Here is a 17752-nt window from a genome sequence, read left to right as displayed (position 1 = left end):
GGTGCTAAATGACTTGTATGAACCAGCGTAATAACACCACTTTGCTTATTGGAGGCTTGAAGTGGTGGAACCCATGTTTAATCTCCAGAGCAAAGTTCCAGTCAACCCCCCCCCCACCTCTTCCATCATGCCGTATGATTTTTTTTGATTTGGTAGTTGTTGGCGCATCGGCTTCTGTGGCCATATTGCACCTCCCAAGGTTTTTGCAGTACTTTGATCCAAGCCCGAGGCGGGAATCGAACCCGCGACCTTTGGGTTGCCGGGCAGGTACTTTACCCACTCGGCTAGCCCGGTCGGCCGATGCCATATGATTGATGTCCTTTGAGGTTATGATGAACACCATGGCGAGATCCAAACTTCCTTACATTTTGAGGATACGGCTCTAAAACGGTGTTCGCGGGCCGGCTGCTAGTTAGTACACCGGACCGAACCTATTGGTAACTCTTTAGGAGGCTTCCGGATCAGCTAGTGTATAATCTTGCTGCCTCTACTCTGACAGATAGTGACTGAAGGAAGTCTGAGTAGTCTGTATGCAAGGGTGGGGGGGGGCATTGTCGAAGCCATGTTATGTCAAGGATCTGGGTATATTCTTACCATGTGTATGCCATATCCAAAAAGTTCATTACTTCATACATATGTTTCCCTCCCCCACACACACTTTTTCTTACTACTGAATATACCATAATAAACTATGAATTGTCAAACAAACTAATAGAGCAAACTTATCTGCGAAAAGATCTAAACCTCCTAAACACTTCCTAGTTCATTTCACAAATATACGTGGTCTCAGTTCTAATCTCAATAATGTCCATTTCCACTTACAGTCTGCCAAACCCCATGTACTTTTTCTGACAGAATATCAGTTATCAGTTGATTCAACCACTGCTCATCTCAGTTGCTCATATTCGCTGTATGATTCCTTTCACCTCAAAGAAGGTACTTGTGCATATGTCCATTCGGATATTCCCAGTCGGTGACTTGGTAATTTGGAATCTCCTCTTTCCGATCTTCTCTGGCTTGAAACCTCTCCTCATTCTGTCAAATTCATCTGTTGTCCCTACCTTTCAACCAACTCCACTAATCACTTGGAACTCTTTGACTTCCTCTCTTTGCAACTTGACTTTCTCCAGTCCAACTTTCCTATTGGTGGGGTAATTTTCCTTGGTGATATTAATGTTTACAACTCCAGCTGCCTTCAAATTTCTAGTCACACAGACCCAGGTGGTTGTGAGGCTGAGGCTTTTGTAATTACTAATGACCTTGCACAGATTGTTCATTTACCTACAAGAATACTGAACAATCCTAACCATACAGCCAACATGTTTGATCTTTTTCTCACAAACAACCCTTCTAAGTACACGGTCGAAGTGAGTGGTCCTTTAGGCACCACAGATCACAACTTGGTTATTGTCTCTTTTCCAACGGAGCCTTTATCTCATGGCTATTCCCAACCTCGTATTGTTTGGCCTTACAGTAATGCAAAATGGGATGACCTGTGAGATTTCTTTTCTTCTTTTCCTTGGTCAGATTACTGTTGAGAAGCAAGAGGTGATGGTTATCTAATAGTTGTTCGATGATGCGTCCTCTTCTATCGTAGTCCGAACATCCCCACAGGAGATTGTGACCATTCATATCTACAATCAAACAGAGAGGGGGGGAGGCAGTTGTTGTAACAATGCATCTAAGTCTTCATAAGAGACATCTTCTCTTGGTGGAATGTATACTGAACATATGGTTAATAGGGATCCCACTGCCATATACGAATTTCTACCACCTCTAATCGGCTATTTACATGCAATTTTTTGTTGGTATTCTGTCATTTACTAAAATAGCAACTCCTCCATGGGTTATACCATCAGTTATTCAGTCTCTTCTATGCATTGAATAGTTCCTTATATATTGAGAATATCTTGCTGTTTAAGGCATGTTTCCTGGAGACAGATACAGATTGGTGTGTACTGTGTGATCAGATACTGGATATCATCAAAATTAGTTCATAATCCTCGACAGTTCCACTGAATAATTTTATCCACTATTTATATTTGCTCAACCCCTTGGGCTGTTTTCGTTGGGTGGCTGTCTTCTGTTTATCTGTCCTTAATCTATTTTTTTTGGGAAAGACGAGTTTTCCAGTATCCATATCTTCTTTTTCTTCGGCATGGATTTCCAATACTTCCTCGTCTAACTTTTCTGTTTTCTCAAATTCCATAAATTCGGAAGTAGGTTCATGATTACGTGGTTCTTCATTGCTCTTACACTGTTGCAAGGTTGGAGAATCTGAGGGAATTGAGATTGGTGTGTTTACAGTTTTCTCATGTTTATCTTGTTTTGCTTGGGGTAAGTGTTTGACTCGTGGTGAGAAAGATTCATTTGGGGGAACTGAGATTTCAGTTTGACATTCAACCAATTTAAATCTAGTTGCTACTTGTGCATACGTTGGTCTACTGGTTACAGTTGGTTGGACCATTTTTCTTGCTTCTTGATATGTAATATTGTGGTGTGCTTTGTATTTTTGTATTTATTTTTCTTTTTTCCATCTTTCACATGTTCTGGAGTAGGCAGGATGTTCTTTACAATTTGGACATTTTGGAGTTGGAGCTTGGCAGTCTTCGATCTGATGTTCTTTAGATCTACATTTGACACATGTCGGTGTATTTCTACATGTAGTCTGTGAGTGTCCATCTTTTGACATTTGAAACAGCTCAAGGGATTTGGGATGTATGCTTTTACTTGGCAGTTCAAATATCCTGCTTTTACAGTTGGCGGTACTTTTGTTGTATTAAAAGTCAGAATTAGGTTTTTGGTTGGTATTATATTTCCGTCTCTCCGAATAGAAATACGTCTTACATTCGTCACTCCTTGATTTTGGAATCTGTTGCTGATTTCCACTTCAGTAATGTGTAAGAGATCCCATTTGGAGATTACTCCCCTCAAAGAGTTTAAGGTGTTATGGGGGGGGGGGTGACCACTACTGGTATACATCCAAAGTTCGATACATTCAGTAACTTTTCTGAATGTCTAGTACTGGATGTTTCAACCAACAAATCCCCAGATTGGAGTCGCCTGACCATTTTCGGTGTTCCGGCTAGTCCTTCCAAGACTTTTTTGGATAAAAAATGGGGATTTCTTTCCTAATGTCTCCTCTCCAGTGGAGTGAATGAATAGGAATAAAGGCGTCGGTGATGGTTTGAAACGGTCGCAGTATTTTCTGGTTCTTCAGCAGGTCGATTTTGTGGGATCTTCTCTAAGTCCCTTGGGAAGTAGTGACTTTACTACTCATGTTTTGCCATTTTTAGTCCTGGGAGTGTAGCTTCCAACTCCCAGGTTTCTGGCCACACCAAGAGGAGGCAATAGCGGTGCCACCAAGTGACCAAGCAGCGGCTATAAATTAGGAGGGTTGGTGGTTAGTTTGAGATAAGAGAAAAGTGACTTTCCTTTCTGATAGTTTGCTAGATCCTTTTAGTAAAACCTACTTATGAATTACTGAAAAATAAAGATCGCTATAAATATAATAAACTAAATATAATTGAGAAGCGCACTTTAGAATCACTTTAAATCACTTGGAAAATGCTTGGCACTTGGGGCCACAACACAGTGGAAAACCTGAAATAAATGTGCTGGTCGGATGAGCCCAAATACATGGCGCAACATGCTGGTGAATGCCTTCTTGTGTGATGCAAGCAACACGAGTCCACAGATTCATCATACATGGTGTCTGCTATCCAGGTTGGTTGCGTAATATGGGGCATGTTTTGATGGTGAGAACTAGGGAACTCCTGGTACATATGGTTTCATTAATGAGGTATGCTGCTGGCTCTTAGGAGATCATTTGCACCCTGCCATGTTGCATTTTTTCTGGAACAGAAATGGGATCTTCCAAGACAAGATCTTCCTAATGCAATGTGTCAACAGGTTTGCACTGTGCACAAGTGGATTGAAGCATACAGTGAAGATATCAACAATCTTGATTGGCCTCAAAATTCATCAGACCTCAATCCAATTGAACCAGTGGGATGTTTTAGAATGGAAAGCGAGGTGCATGGACATGCAACCATAATCTATTTTGACTTGTGGAAAGCCTTGCAGGCAGCATGGCTTTCCCAATATATACACATCATAGAATTGTACAAAACGTTAAGGTAGGAATTAGTGCTCGTGCTCACTCCACACAACCTCCAAAGGTCCTAGGCCATTCCATGAGAAACAAATCCACATCATAACTTCATTGTTGGCATAATACACTTTGGCAGCAGATATTTTCCAGAGAACCTCCATGCCCATCCATCTGATTGGAATAGGGTATAGCGAGCTATGTCACCCGATAGGAATAATTTCCGCTGCTCTACAGACCAATTACAGCATTCATTGCACCTTACAAGGCAACACCACTGACTGCGGTTGTTGATGTGTGAATTGACACTCTCACATGAAAATTGAAGATATGTGTAGCTCTGTCAGATCCCAACCCCTGGTTGATAGCTTACACTCCTAATTGGTGTTTTGTAGGGATGTCTAATAAGATCTGTACTACTCTTAGAACTACCATCTGGTCAGGTTAGTGAGTGAGCTTCCACAGTCTTATTGTACACTACTGGTCAGATAACAGCATCATCATGCTTCCAATTGATGATAACATCACTGATAGTTCATGTAAATGGATATTTTAGTAATTGCATGAATCACCAAGCCAGCAATGTTACATATGACGATAACAACTACCTCTTGAAATCAGTTAGCTCAAATCTAGGTACCACAACAAGAACAAATAATTAGTACAACATATGCGCTTTCCTAATATACAGAGGAAAGAGTCACTTGTTTATCTGGGAAGGTCCCATGAATTAAGAAAATATAGTTGTTCAGATACTTTCCAGAGGTTAGTGTAAAGATTTTTTTGTGAGATCTACTAGAATAGAAAACAACAACAGAGTATCCCATGTTGCCTAGGGTTGAGGATGACATCAATTAACTCCAATCTAGACTCATTCTGTGTTCTGTTTTCACCCACATCCCACACTTCCAAGGACTTTGGTACCATGTAGTGCCTACAGTCCTGGGTGGTCATCATCATCATCATCATCAATCCACTGCAGGATGAAGGCCTCCCACAGCAACTTTCCAGTTTCTTCTGTTTTGTGCAATGGCCATCCATTTACTACCCACGAATTTCATCTGTCCATCTACATTGTTGTCTTTCAGGTTTTCCTTTAGCTCCTCTTGGGTACCATTCTGTTATTTTCTTAGTCCATATGTCATCATGTCTTCGAGCTATGTGTCCTGCCCAAGACCATTTTAGTTCTTTAGTTTTGATAAGAATGTCCTTTACTTGAGTTTGCTGCCTAATCCATGTGTTTCTCTTCTTATCTAACAGTCTGATTCCCAATATAATTCATTCCATTCTTCGCTGTGTAGTTCTCAGCTTCTCTTCCATTCTTTTGGCGAGTGCCCAAGTTTCACTTCCATAAGTCATGGTGGGGAGTATACACTGGTTCATTATTTTACGTTTCAGACAAATTGGGATATTGCTCCTCAGTATGTGACTATATTTCCTGAATGCTATCTATCTGAAATTTATTCTTCTCTTGACTTCCAGCCATTTATCATTATTATAGCTAATGACTTGTCCCAGATAAGTATGACTCCACCTTTTCAATTACTGCTCCTTCAATGATTATATCCCTTCTTGTGGCATACTTGTTCATCATTACTTTTGTTTTAGCCATATTCATCTTTAGTCTGAAATCCTTACTAACTGTGCATAACTGATTTCCCTCTAATTCTTTGAGATCATAGCTTATGATCACAATGTCATTGGCAAATTGTAAATGGTTTAGATACTTTCCATTCACATTGACTCCTTTCTGGGACCAGTCTAATCTTCTGAAAGCTTCCTCAAGGGCAGCAGTAAACAACTTCCGAGATATTGTGTCTCCTTGTCGAACTCTTTTCTCAATTTTAAATTTGTTACCATCTAGTTTAATAAAGGAGGTAGCGTTCTCATATATTTTCTTCAAAATCATAATGTATAGAGTATCTATGCCTTGTCTTTCCAGTGCCTGAAACATTGCCTTATGCCAGGGGTCAGCAGCCTTTTTTGAGTGAAGAGCCATTTTTGATCTTATTAAAAAAAAAAAAAAAAAAAAGGAATCCGGAGAGCAGCACCTCAGCTCAAGCTGGGGTGAAGACGGAGTTTTTAAGAAATGAATAGAGTGGGAATATATTCTATTAAAAAAATATATTTTTTCAAATCTTATTTATTAATACTGAAAAAACGTAACACACATCCAATTAGGTACGAATTAACGTGACTTTTGCTGCTGAACTCCTGGAGCAAGTCTCTCAACATCAAGCGAGTACGCTGTAATTTTCATCTTTAAACATGCTGAAAGACTCACATTGTTCGGACAGTTTTTGATTTATTTTTAATATAGTTTATGTTTGAAAATATCTGCTTGCAGAAATATGTCGCTGTTGTACATGAGCTAAAAGTGAAAGAGCCGCATGCAGCTAGTGAGCTGCAGGTTGCCGACCCCTGCCTTATGCTGTATGGAGTCAAACGCCTTTTCATAATTTACAAATGCCAGGTATAATGGTGATTCATATTCATTCGCTTTCTCCATTAGCTGTAATATTACATGAAGGTGATCCATAGTTCAGAATCCTGTCCTAAAGCCAGCTTGCTCTTTTGGCTGATTCTCATCAAGTCCTGGGTGGTACCAGATTCAAATCAGTGGAAAATAAGAAAAAATTATCTAGAGGAATTCTGCCAAAAGGAACAAAGAAATGATTATCCCTTTGTATAAATATATATAGTATAATATAGTATAGTATATCCTTATTAATTTGATTTTGTATTATTCAGAATGTGATGTTTCTCTTTGAATTTCAGAATGTGTTTTGAAGTTGCCATTTCCCCAACCAATGATATAGGATTTTGAATGCATATCAGTATGGATTATTCAAAATACATCTATAATGAAATTCAAAAACTGAATTGGGTTCTGCGATTTACAAATAACTCATCTACTGACAAACATCGTTATAACAAAATTGAATGGAGCTACAACCTGAAATATGTCATAGGAAAATGATGTACTTCTGCTGTACTTATCAGTATGATATCATGTTGTTTTTATGTTCCTCTAAAATTACTAAATAAATTAAAAACAAAAATGACAGGATTAAATATTTACCTTATAATGAGCAAGTGTGTTGAGCCTCTTCCATTCTCCTTCAATTTTTATAGTTGCATCTTCATCTGATAATGTCAGTCGACCTGAAGTTCCTGTCCGCCATTCTAAAATGAAGAAAGTTTTGAAAAATTATGAAATGTTAGTAAAAATGAAAGAAAAGGATTTTTTTAAAAAGACAACTTACAAATAAACAATACAGATTAGGCAATTTAAATTTCTGTGAAGCTTTAAAACTTTAACATAAAGTTGCTGGTAAATTTCAAATTAAAAATGTAAATTTTAAATTACAAATAGCTTTTAGGTTTCTCATGATAGCTTATATATACTGAAAAATGCATAGTAATATATTCCAGCTTCTGCTGATTCAAGAAAAGTATTAATTCAGTTTTGTTTATGAACTGTATAACTCAACTGTACACCTCCCAACTTTTAGAAACTGAAATCCAGAACACTTTCGATACAGATACATCATACAGTTAAAACAGCTTTCCAGAATGTTTCTTCCCAAGTAATGAATAATAATAATAATAAGTAATTAATAAACATCATAAAATGTAACAAAAAAATTCTGCATATCATTATGAAATGCAATAAGTCATATTTTAAAATAGATTTTGTGTTCTGTTACTTGAGCAGCTGCACTTATTCTTGGATTATGTAAATTACATTTTAAAATTCATCATCACAAACTTGATCTGGCTTAGGTCTTTTAAGACCTGTTTGTTATAGTTCTTGGAGGTGGTCTTGTCTCATCATCACTGTCTTGGTTGGCCCACATCTCTCTTGCCTGTCAGTTTGTAGTTAAATGCTAATTCAGGGATCTGGTTTGGGTTCTTTCTTTCTATGCGATTAATCCATATTTTCTGATATCAATTTATGCCATTTACTATATTATCTAGTTTTAATTTTCCATGAATATCTCAATTTCTTCAATTGTTTAGCCTTGTAAAGCCTAATAATGGTCTTAAAAATCTCATTTGTTTTTGTGCATCTTTCTCATTTATTACCCAAGTCTCGCAACTGTAGAAGACGGCTAATTTTGAAGGGATGTTGTGCAATCGCAATTTTGTTTCAGTTGTCATTTGTTTTCCAAAGTGGTGTTTAATCGTTCCACTCATTTTATTTTATTTTTGTAGTTTAGTGTGGATGTCTTTCCCTTCATTTGATATTCTTCTTTTCTGTGTGCCATTTCCTAATGGAGGTTGGTGACCACCATGCATATGTCTCTCTGTGTCTGTTTTTCGCTGAACAGCCACTCGCTGTTCAGTCCTGTCCAATTCTTAATGTTATCAAGCATTCGACATTAAATTTCCCAAATAGGTTAAATCAGATTTGTTGTATTATTTTGTCATCAATAACAATTTTGATTCTTTGTATGTTTTTCCACATAATTCCATTGATTTTGTTGTTGAGGTGAAGATCTTCATCTAGTACTTTTTGTCTATTTTATTCAGTTCACTAACTGCTATCTGTAGTTCATCTTCCAATTTTGCAATTATAACTTGATTATTGGCATATAACACGGTCTGGATTTTATTCCTGTTGCTCAAATGTATTCTGTTCTAAATATTAAATAAATTTGGTGAGTATATCCTTGTTTGACTCCTTTATTGGTGTTAATTGTGTCTGATAGTTATTAGAATATTTTACGCAACCTTTTGAGTTTTTATATAGGCTTTATATTGCTTAATGGAGTTGGGTTTGGATATTTTCTTCATGTAAAATCTGCCTACGTTTTTCCTGGTTTACACTGTTATATGATTTTTCATAATCAATAAACAGCAGAAATGTTGGTAGGTAAAATTCTCTTCTTTTCTCCAAAATTTGTTGTAATGAGAAAATGGCATCTATTATACTTCTTCCTTTTCTGAACCTTTTAGTATATTAGGGTATAGCTTTGATGCCGTTGATAGCAGTGTTATCCCTATATATTGTTAGGGTTCTTTCTGGAGTCTTTTTTGTGTAAATTGATTACATTCCTGTTTTCCAATCTTTGGGTATCTGTAGCTTATACCATATGGTGTTGAATAATTTTAGTACTGTTTTTACCTGGGCTTTTTTGGTTTTTTGATTTTTGTAGTATTAAATATAGTTCTTCCATTCTTATATTTTCTTCATCTTCAGTTACCACAGATTCATCTTCCCATTCCCTAGTTCCAGGGCTATACCACAGTTTGGTATAATGTTTCTTCTATTCTGCTTGAGAAATGGAGTTGGTTTTTATTTGATCATTTGTGTTTAGTTGTAATTTCTTAAAAATTTTAAAACCTCTTCTCCGTGAGCCCGGAGTTGTAATTTCTTAAAAATTTTAAAACCTCTTCTCTGTGAGCCCGCAATATCACGCTGATATTTTAAAATTAATTAAGTAAATTAATATTTTAAAATGCTGTCCTTTCTTTTAACAACGTATTGAATGCAACTATGAATTATATATATTTTTTAAGTGCAAACATATTTTTATATAAATTTTAAACCGAAAGCTGCTTACTGGTGCAATTTGTGCTGGATGAGGCTGTCCATGTAACCCTATTGTGAAAAAAACTATTATGCAAGCAGGCACACTTCACATAAAGTTGCCATTCTTTATTTTGTCAACATAATGGATTTGCATACAAGTGTGACTGGTTGGTTGTTTAGGGGTTTTATGGCACTTCATTATTTAAGGTTATAGTGCACCAAGTCCAAAGGTATAAAATATAAATGTAAAATAATATAACTAATAATTATAAAATAATATATAATATAAAGTGGGGACCCATCAAGCTCTCAGTTGCCCAACTCAATGCCAGGGTGCCCCATTGTGCATCAGGCAACACAGCAGTGATCTCCAAGGCAGAATGTGCTGGTCCCACAGGAGCTAGTTATTGTCGGTGATGCCACTGTCAGGGAGATGGTTAATATAGTGTGTAAAAATGAGAAGTGGAATAGGGCAAGGGGAATGTCAGCTAGGGAGAAAAGCTGACGACGCAGAGCAGATATCATTTTTAAGAGCACAAAAGGTGATATTGTTGTACACGTTGGCACTAATGACATTAAGGGTAGGAGAACTTTTTTTTTTTTTTTTTTGTAGTTGTTGCCGCATCGGCTTCTGTGGCCATAATGCACCTCCCAAAGTTTTTGTAGTACTTTGATCCAAGCCCGAGGCGGGATTCGAACCCGTGACTTTTGGGTTGTCAGGCAGGCACTTTACCCACCCAGCTAGCCCGGTCGGCGGTAGGAGAACTGCAGATTTATTTAACAAGTATAGGTCAATGCTGAAAAAAGTTGTGAGTTAAGGTTAAATTTTAAAGTGTCTGTAACTCTGCCCAGACACGATAGGAGGGAGTATATGAGAGCCTTGTCAATCAATTCAGCCCGGAGATATTGTGCAGGGCTGATGGGGTAGAATTTTTCTCAGCATGGTCTGTGCTTGTTAACAGGAGCGACTGCTTCTACAGGGATGGGATACACTTAAATAGAAGGGGTTCAAGAATATTTGCTGATGCTATCGAGGCAACATTAGGTGGGTCAAAAAACTGCTAGCTTGGGGGGGGGGATTCACAGACCAATAGATTAACAGTAGCCACAGGCAGAGGTGGAAATGATTCTTGCACTGCTTCTATTAGAATGAGCAGCAGCCCAGAAAGCTAGTTGCTGGGGATTTCAGGAACTGCTGGGGGTCATGAAACAAGTAAATACATGGGCTGTGTTAGAGTCACTAAGAGTAAGAACAGGTGCATGTATACTTGCATGTACTCTAATGCTAGGGGTATAGTAAATTAATTTGATAAATTTGAAGTGCTGGTTAAGACATCCAAGGTGGATATTCTTGGGATCTCAGAGATGTGGTGCCACTAAGATATAAGGGATGCAGAATTGGAATTTAATTTGGGGAGCAATATCCTTTCTGTACAATGTGTACAGAAAGGATAGAAAGGGAGGTTGGGTTACACAAAATCTAAGGAAGTGCACCCAGTTGACATTGATGGACAGTGAATGTTGAGGCAGTTTGGTGTAACATAAGCACTGGGAAAGCAAAAATGAGGGTAGGAGTTTGTTACAGGCTTAATGACTCTGATGAGTACAATGAATAATTATATTAACCCCAGGAGCTCAATATCCCACCCCATCTGGCAAGTATGGGCTTGGCAAACCCAAGGTCCTGAGCTGGATATCATCATTCTTTTTCTTGGTGATTCCTTTCTACCCCCCCTCTCTCTCTCTCTCTCAGGGTAATTTGGGAATTAATTTTTTTGGCTGGTGCAGCATAAGCCTCCTGCTTACTTGTACCATATCGCTAATAATAATAAATAATAACATACAGAGAAATAGAGTGAGCCAGTAAATCAGAGTGTCATATAATGGGGGGTTTTAACTTCCCAGATATAGCAGACTGGAGCTTCTGGATGGTCACTCGCACACCGGCAAGGCTTTTGTGGATTTATTGGATGATTGTTTACTAAAGCAGCATGTTAGAGAGGCAACAAGAAGGAGTAACACTCTTTATCTGATTGTCAGCAGTGATTATTCATACATTAAGAATTTATAGATAAAGGACCACTAGGTGGCAGTGATCATAGTGTACTGATGTGGGATTTACTTAAAGATGTAACTACTACCATCTGGGGTAAAGGGAAGGGTTTTTGCTTTCGTAAAGGCGACTACAGTGGTCTCAGAGATTTTATAGGTTCTATACAGTGGGATAAACTGATAATGTTACCAACAGCATATTGTAAATGGGAAGCAGTCAAGGAAGTAATTTTGGAAACTACCAGGCTTTTTGTTCCAACTAAGAAATACTGCTCCAGGTTTAGGCCCAAATGGATTTCAGATGAATTAATGAGACTCGTGGCAGAGAAGAAAAATGCATGGGATGCACATAAATTGTCAGGCAATACAGATACAAGCTAGTCTGTAATCAAGTCAGAAAGCAGGTTAGGCAAGTGAAGGCAGATTATGAAAAATCTTTGGCAAAGGCTGCAAAGAAATATAGCAAAGACTGCTTTATTTATATAAACTCCAAAAGGAAGGGGATGAATCAGATTGGTCCACTTGATATCAATGGTTTCACTATAGATGATCATTCAGGGTGGTAGATGACTTGCACGAAACCGGTGCAATAACACCACTCTGCTTATTGGAGGCTTGAAGTGGTAGTGTGTTTGTTATTTAGGAGCATTAGCAACTAAGGCCATATTGCTCCGGGTATATGCGGTGGACATTCCCTAACCTTTCTGCATCCTCCGTATTTGGTAGTTACGGGTGCGAACCCTGGTCTAATCAAAAAGCGTGTGATACGCACTGCTGCTCCTGCCCACCTGGCTACGGAGGCGCCTTGAAGTGGTGGAACCCATGTTTAATCTCCAGAGCAAAGTTCCAGTCAACCCTCCCCCACCTCTTCCATCATGCTGTATGATTGATGTCCTTTGAGGTTATGATGAACACTATGGCAAAATCCAAACTTCCTTACATTTTGAGGGTACAGCTCTAAAATGGTGTTCGCAGGCCGGCCGCTAGTTAGTACATTGGACCGAACCTATTGGTAACTCTTTAGGAGGCTTCCGGATCAGCTAGTGTATAATCTTGCTGCCTCTACTCTGCCAAATAATGACTGAAGGAAGTCTGAGTAGTGTGTATGCGCAGGTGTAGGGGGGGGGCTTTGTCGAGGCCACGTTATATCAAGGATCTGGGTATATACTTAGCATGTGTATGCCATATCCAAAAAGTTCATTACTTCATACACATGTTTCCCTCCTCCACACACTTTTCTTACTATTGAATATACCATAATAAACTATGAATTGTCAAACAAACTAATAGAGAAAACTTATCCGAAAAGATCTAAATCTCCTAAACACTTCCTAGTTCATTTCACAAATATACGTGGTCTCGGTTCTAATCGGAATAATGTCCATTTTCTCTTACAGTCTGCTAAAACCCATGTACTTTTTCTGACAGAATATCAGTTATCGGTTGATTCAACAACTGCTCATCTCAGCTGCCCATATTTGCTGTATGATTCCTTTCGTCTCAAAGGAGGTACTTGTGCATATGTCCATTCGGATATTCCCTGTCGGTGACTTGGTAATTTTAAATCTCCTCTTTTCGATCTTCTCTGGCTTGAAATCTCTCTACCTCATTCTGTCAAATTCATCTGTTGTCCCTACATTTCTCCCAACTCCACTAATCGCTTGGGACTCTTTGATTTCCTCTCTTTACAACTTTACTTTCTCCAGTCTCGAACTTTCCTAATGGTGAGGTAATTTTCCTTGGTGATAATGTTCTCCAGTTGCCTTCAAATTTCTAGTCACACAGACACAGGTGATCGTGAGGCTGAGGCTTTTGCAATTACTAATGACCTGCACAGATTGTTCATTTACCTACAAGAATACTGGTTGTTGTTGTTGTTATTTGGTTTTTAGGAGCATTAGCAACTAAGGCCATATTGCTCCGGGATATGCAGTGGTCATTCCCTGAATGACCTTTCCGCATCCTCCGTATTTGGTGGTGACGGGCTCGAACCCCGGTCTAATCAAGAAGCGTGTGCTACGCAATGCTGCTCCTTCCCACCTGGCTACGGAGGCGCCGCACAAGAATACTGGACAATCTTAACCATACAGCCAACACGCTTGATCTTTTTCTCACAAACAACCCTCCTAAGTACACGGTCGAAGTGAGTGGTCTTTTAGGCACCACAGATCCCAACTTGGTGATTGTCTCTTTTCCAATGTAGCCTTTATCTCATGGCTATTCCCAACCTCGTATTGTTTGGCCTTACAGGAATTCAAAATGGGATGACCTGTGAAATTTCTTTTCTTCTTTTCCTTGGTCGGATTACTGTTTCAAAATTTCTGATGTCAATGTTTGCTCAGATCGTGTCACTGAAATCATTCTTGTAGGAATGGAATCCTTTATTCCACACTCCACTTTAAAATCTCGTCCTTTATCAAAACCTTGGTTTTCCAATAAATATGCTAAGGCTGTTCAAGAAAAGAATATTGCATATCATAATTTGTTTGTTTCCAGTTCTTCAGTTTCAATTTGTGCCTACACCAGAGCTCATAACAATTGTAAAGCAGTTATTAATCAGTTCAAACTAGATTTTTAACAAGCTAAGAGTAGAAAACTTGCTTCTTGCCCTAATGGTAGACGAGCATTCTGGTCTCTTGCCAAAGCTATTTGGCTGCAACATTTGTCCATCTCTGCTCCCACCTCTATCAAAACCAGATGTTTCTATTGTCACTGCAGCCAAGGATAAAGCTGACCTGCTATTATCCCATTTTTCTTCCAACTCAGGTATTAAGGATCATAGAAAAAAAAAAATTTCCACCATTCCCAGGATGCTCCATTCAATGCCTCCTGTGGTCTTCCATCAAAGGGATGTCAGAAGTATTTTGACCAATCTTAACACTAAGAAAGCTCCAGGTTCTGATGGTATTTCTCCACTTGTTCCTAAAACCTGGTCTCCTGAACTTACCTGTTCTTTGCCTCTTTTTTTCATTTTCTTATTCCAATAGTGTTTTTCCTTCTGATCGGAAATTTGCTCATATCCAGCCAGTTCCTAAAAAGGTGACATTCCTCCCAACCAATTATCGTCCCATTGCAATTACTTCTACTCTTTCTAAAGTAAGGGAGAAATCAATTAACTACCAACTCTTAAACTACCTAGAAACCTTCCATCTGATCAACAATTGCCAGTATGGATTCCGCCAGTGTTGATACCCTGGTGATATTCTGGCTCGTGTTACCCATTTGTGGACAAATTCAATGGAAAAGTTTGATGACATAAGCAGTTGCTCTTGACATCTCAAAAGCATTTTTCGATCATGTTGGAATAAAGGTCTTCCAAACAAGCTTCCATCTTATGGTTTGCCAACTGTTTTTTGTAAATGGTTATCAAGGTTTCTCTCTGACCGCTCACTGAAGGTGATGGTGGATGGCGCTCTATCTTTTAATTTCTCCAGTAATGCTGGTGTCTTCCAAGGTTCAGTTCTTTGTCCAACTCATCTCATTTCCTCTTGTACATTAATGACTTTCTTCCATTGACCGGAAATCCTATCCATAGTTTTGCTGATGATAGCACATTGCAATCCACTCTCCAGTTTGAAAAACCTTGCTCTACTCAATCAGCTTCAAGTTCTCGAAAATCTGCTTCCAATTCCTTAAATGCCGATCTTCAGGTAATTCTGCAGTGGGAAAAGCCAACTTAATTGATTTCAATCCTTCTAAAACTCAGACTTGTTTTATATCTCGCAAAAAGGATTCTACTGCTCCTATGCTTATCTTTGATGACACTCCACTTTCTAGACAAATTGATATATCTCTTTTGGGAAATATGCAAACTTTTAATCTCTCTTGGCATAAGCACATTACAAATATTGCTTCCTCTGCATCTAAAAAACTTGGTTTTCTCTTTCACCATCAGCCTTACTTTTCTTCCAAACAGCTGTACAAGTACTCTGTACAAATCGCAAATCTGCCCTACCATGGAATATTGTTCCCACATCTGGGGTGGTGTCCCAAAAACCTCTCAGGCTTCTGGATTCCATTGAGAAGAGGGCTGTTAGATTAATTAATTAATGACTCATCTCTAACAGTCTCTCTCTCCACTCTCTGTCTCATAGATATTCTGTTTCTGCTGCATGCCTGTTCGACAGATACTTCCATGGGCACTTTTCTTCTCAATTGACTTCTATAATTTCCACACTCTCTTTCAAAACAGTCCGAACACATGCCTCCACCAGCCAACATCCATTTACTGTCCAACTTCAAACTCACAGAACCAATTTTTCATCTTCCTTGTTTATTCATTCAACTGCCATTTTCTGGAATAACCTTCCTTCGTACATATTCCCCGAAAATTACAGTCTACAGAAGTTCAAGCCTAATATCAACAAATATCTTCTTTTGTCTTCTCAACCTCCAACCCATGTATGATACTAAGTACTATAGGTTCTAATATGTCGTGTTTGGGATTTTTATTAAAAAAAAAAAAAATTCTCACATAGCTGCTGAGCTAAATGAGTATTTTACATCTACATTAACATATGTGGAGTTATTCAAAGAGGAGAGGGCCAGATGTTTATCAAACAGGAAGTTACATGATTTTGTAATAACTGAAAGCAAAGTGGAGGAGAAAATGTTGAAGTTAAACATTAAGAAAGGCACCTGAGGTAGATGGGATCTATCCAGTTATATTAAAGGAGGTGGCAAAGGAAGTAAGCAAACCCTTAGCCTTAATTATGAGAGCATCCTGGGACTCGGGGGAAGTCTCCATGGACTGGAGATGTGCAAATGTATCTCCAATTCCCAATCAAAGGGTGACACGAGTAATTACAGACCTGTTAGTTTGTCTTCTGTTCTAGGGAAAATAATGCAGTCACTGGTTAAAATTAGCACTGCAGGATCATCTAGACAAGATAGCAGTAATAATTCAGACACAACATGGGTTTGTCAAGGGGAAGTCTTGTCTGACCAATTTGATTGGATACTATGATGTAGTCAGAAAGGAACTGGATGCAAAAAATAATTTTGATAACATTTACTTGTATTTCAGCAAAGCTTTTGATACTGCTGCACATGGAGGACTCCTGTACAAATTAGAGCAGTATGGCATTAATGGCAAGTTGCTACAATGGATAAAAGGATGGTTGAGTGGGAGAAGACAGACAGTGGTAATCAATGGGTACTGCTCTATGTGGACTAATGTTATATTAGTGGTGTTCCTCACGGTTAGGTGTTGGGCCCATTCTTGTTGTGTATATTTATCAATGATACTGATGAAGGTATATCAAGCTTAATGTCAAAGTTTGCAGATAATACAATGGTTGGCAGGGTTGTTAATAACAGTAATGACAGTATGTTGCTGCAACAGGATCTGGAAAAGTTGGGTAGATGGGCTGAAAAGCAGCAACTGAAGTTTAACATTGACAAATGCAAAGTACTGCATATGGGTAGCAGTAATCCCAGTGAAATGCATCAAATATGTGGTGTTACACTCAGGGTATTGGAGAATGAAAGAGACCTGGGGTAATTGTGCAGTCAGACATGCAGTTTTCTGAGCAGTACAGAGAGGCTGCCAGAGTAGGTCATGGAATCATGTCAATGATATACAGGAATTTTGCGAACAGGGATAAGGAAGTGATTATCCCGTTGTATAAGGCAATGATCAGGCCACACCTTGAGCATTGCATACAGGTCTGGAAGCCTTATTTCAGGAAGCATGTAGAGTTGCTAGAACGAGTGAGAAGGGTAACAAGACTGGTGAAGGGAACAAAAGGGTGCTCTTATGAAGAAAGACTTAAGTTCTGCAAATTGCAGCTTCTGGAGACTAGTCAGCTGTGAGACGATCTGATTGAGGTGTATAAAGCCTTGAATGGACTGAGCAGGCTCAATGCTGATGGGATTTTCCCTCTTACTCAGATTACAAACCTGAGGGGGCATAGATTCAAACTGAGGAAAGACAATTGTAGAATAGATGTGTGGAAGTTTGCCTTTAGCCAGTGGTTGGTTGATTGCTGGAACAAAACTTCCATCTGTTGTTGTGGAAGTTGATAGCTTAAATAAATTCAAGGCAGAAC

The 17752-nt window shown here is 38.6% G+C and overlaps 1 protein-coding gene across 2 annotated transcripts in view; it reads right to left on the bottom strand.

Annotated features, from left to right (window-relative positions):
* The window catches only part of LOC150080687 (plexin-A2-like), a 1379917-nt gene that overhangs the window by 168311 nt on the left and 1193854 nt on the right, over nucleotides 1-17752 (bottom strand). For both annotated transcript variants that reach the window (XM_090381876.1, XM_090381877.1), the window contains one exon: nucleotides 7194-7297. In XM_090381876.1, coding sequence (XP_090238002.1) covers nucleotides 7194-7297 — 104 coding nt within the window. The remainder of the gene's footprint in view (nucleotides 1-7193; nucleotides 7298-17752) is intronic.

Source organism: Mastigoproctus giganteus, chromosome 9 (assembly GCF_048544385.1).
Source record: "Mastigoproctus giganteus isolate SK-2022 chromosome 9, ASM4854438v1, whole genome shotgun sequence".
Taxonomy (NCBI): Eukaryota; Metazoa; Arthropoda; class Arachnida; order Uropygi; family Thelyphonidae; genus Mastigoproctus; species Mastigoproctus giganteus.
The sequence above is the reverse complement of the archived record's forward strand: the minus strand, read 5'-3'. Positions and strand labels throughout refer to the sequence as shown.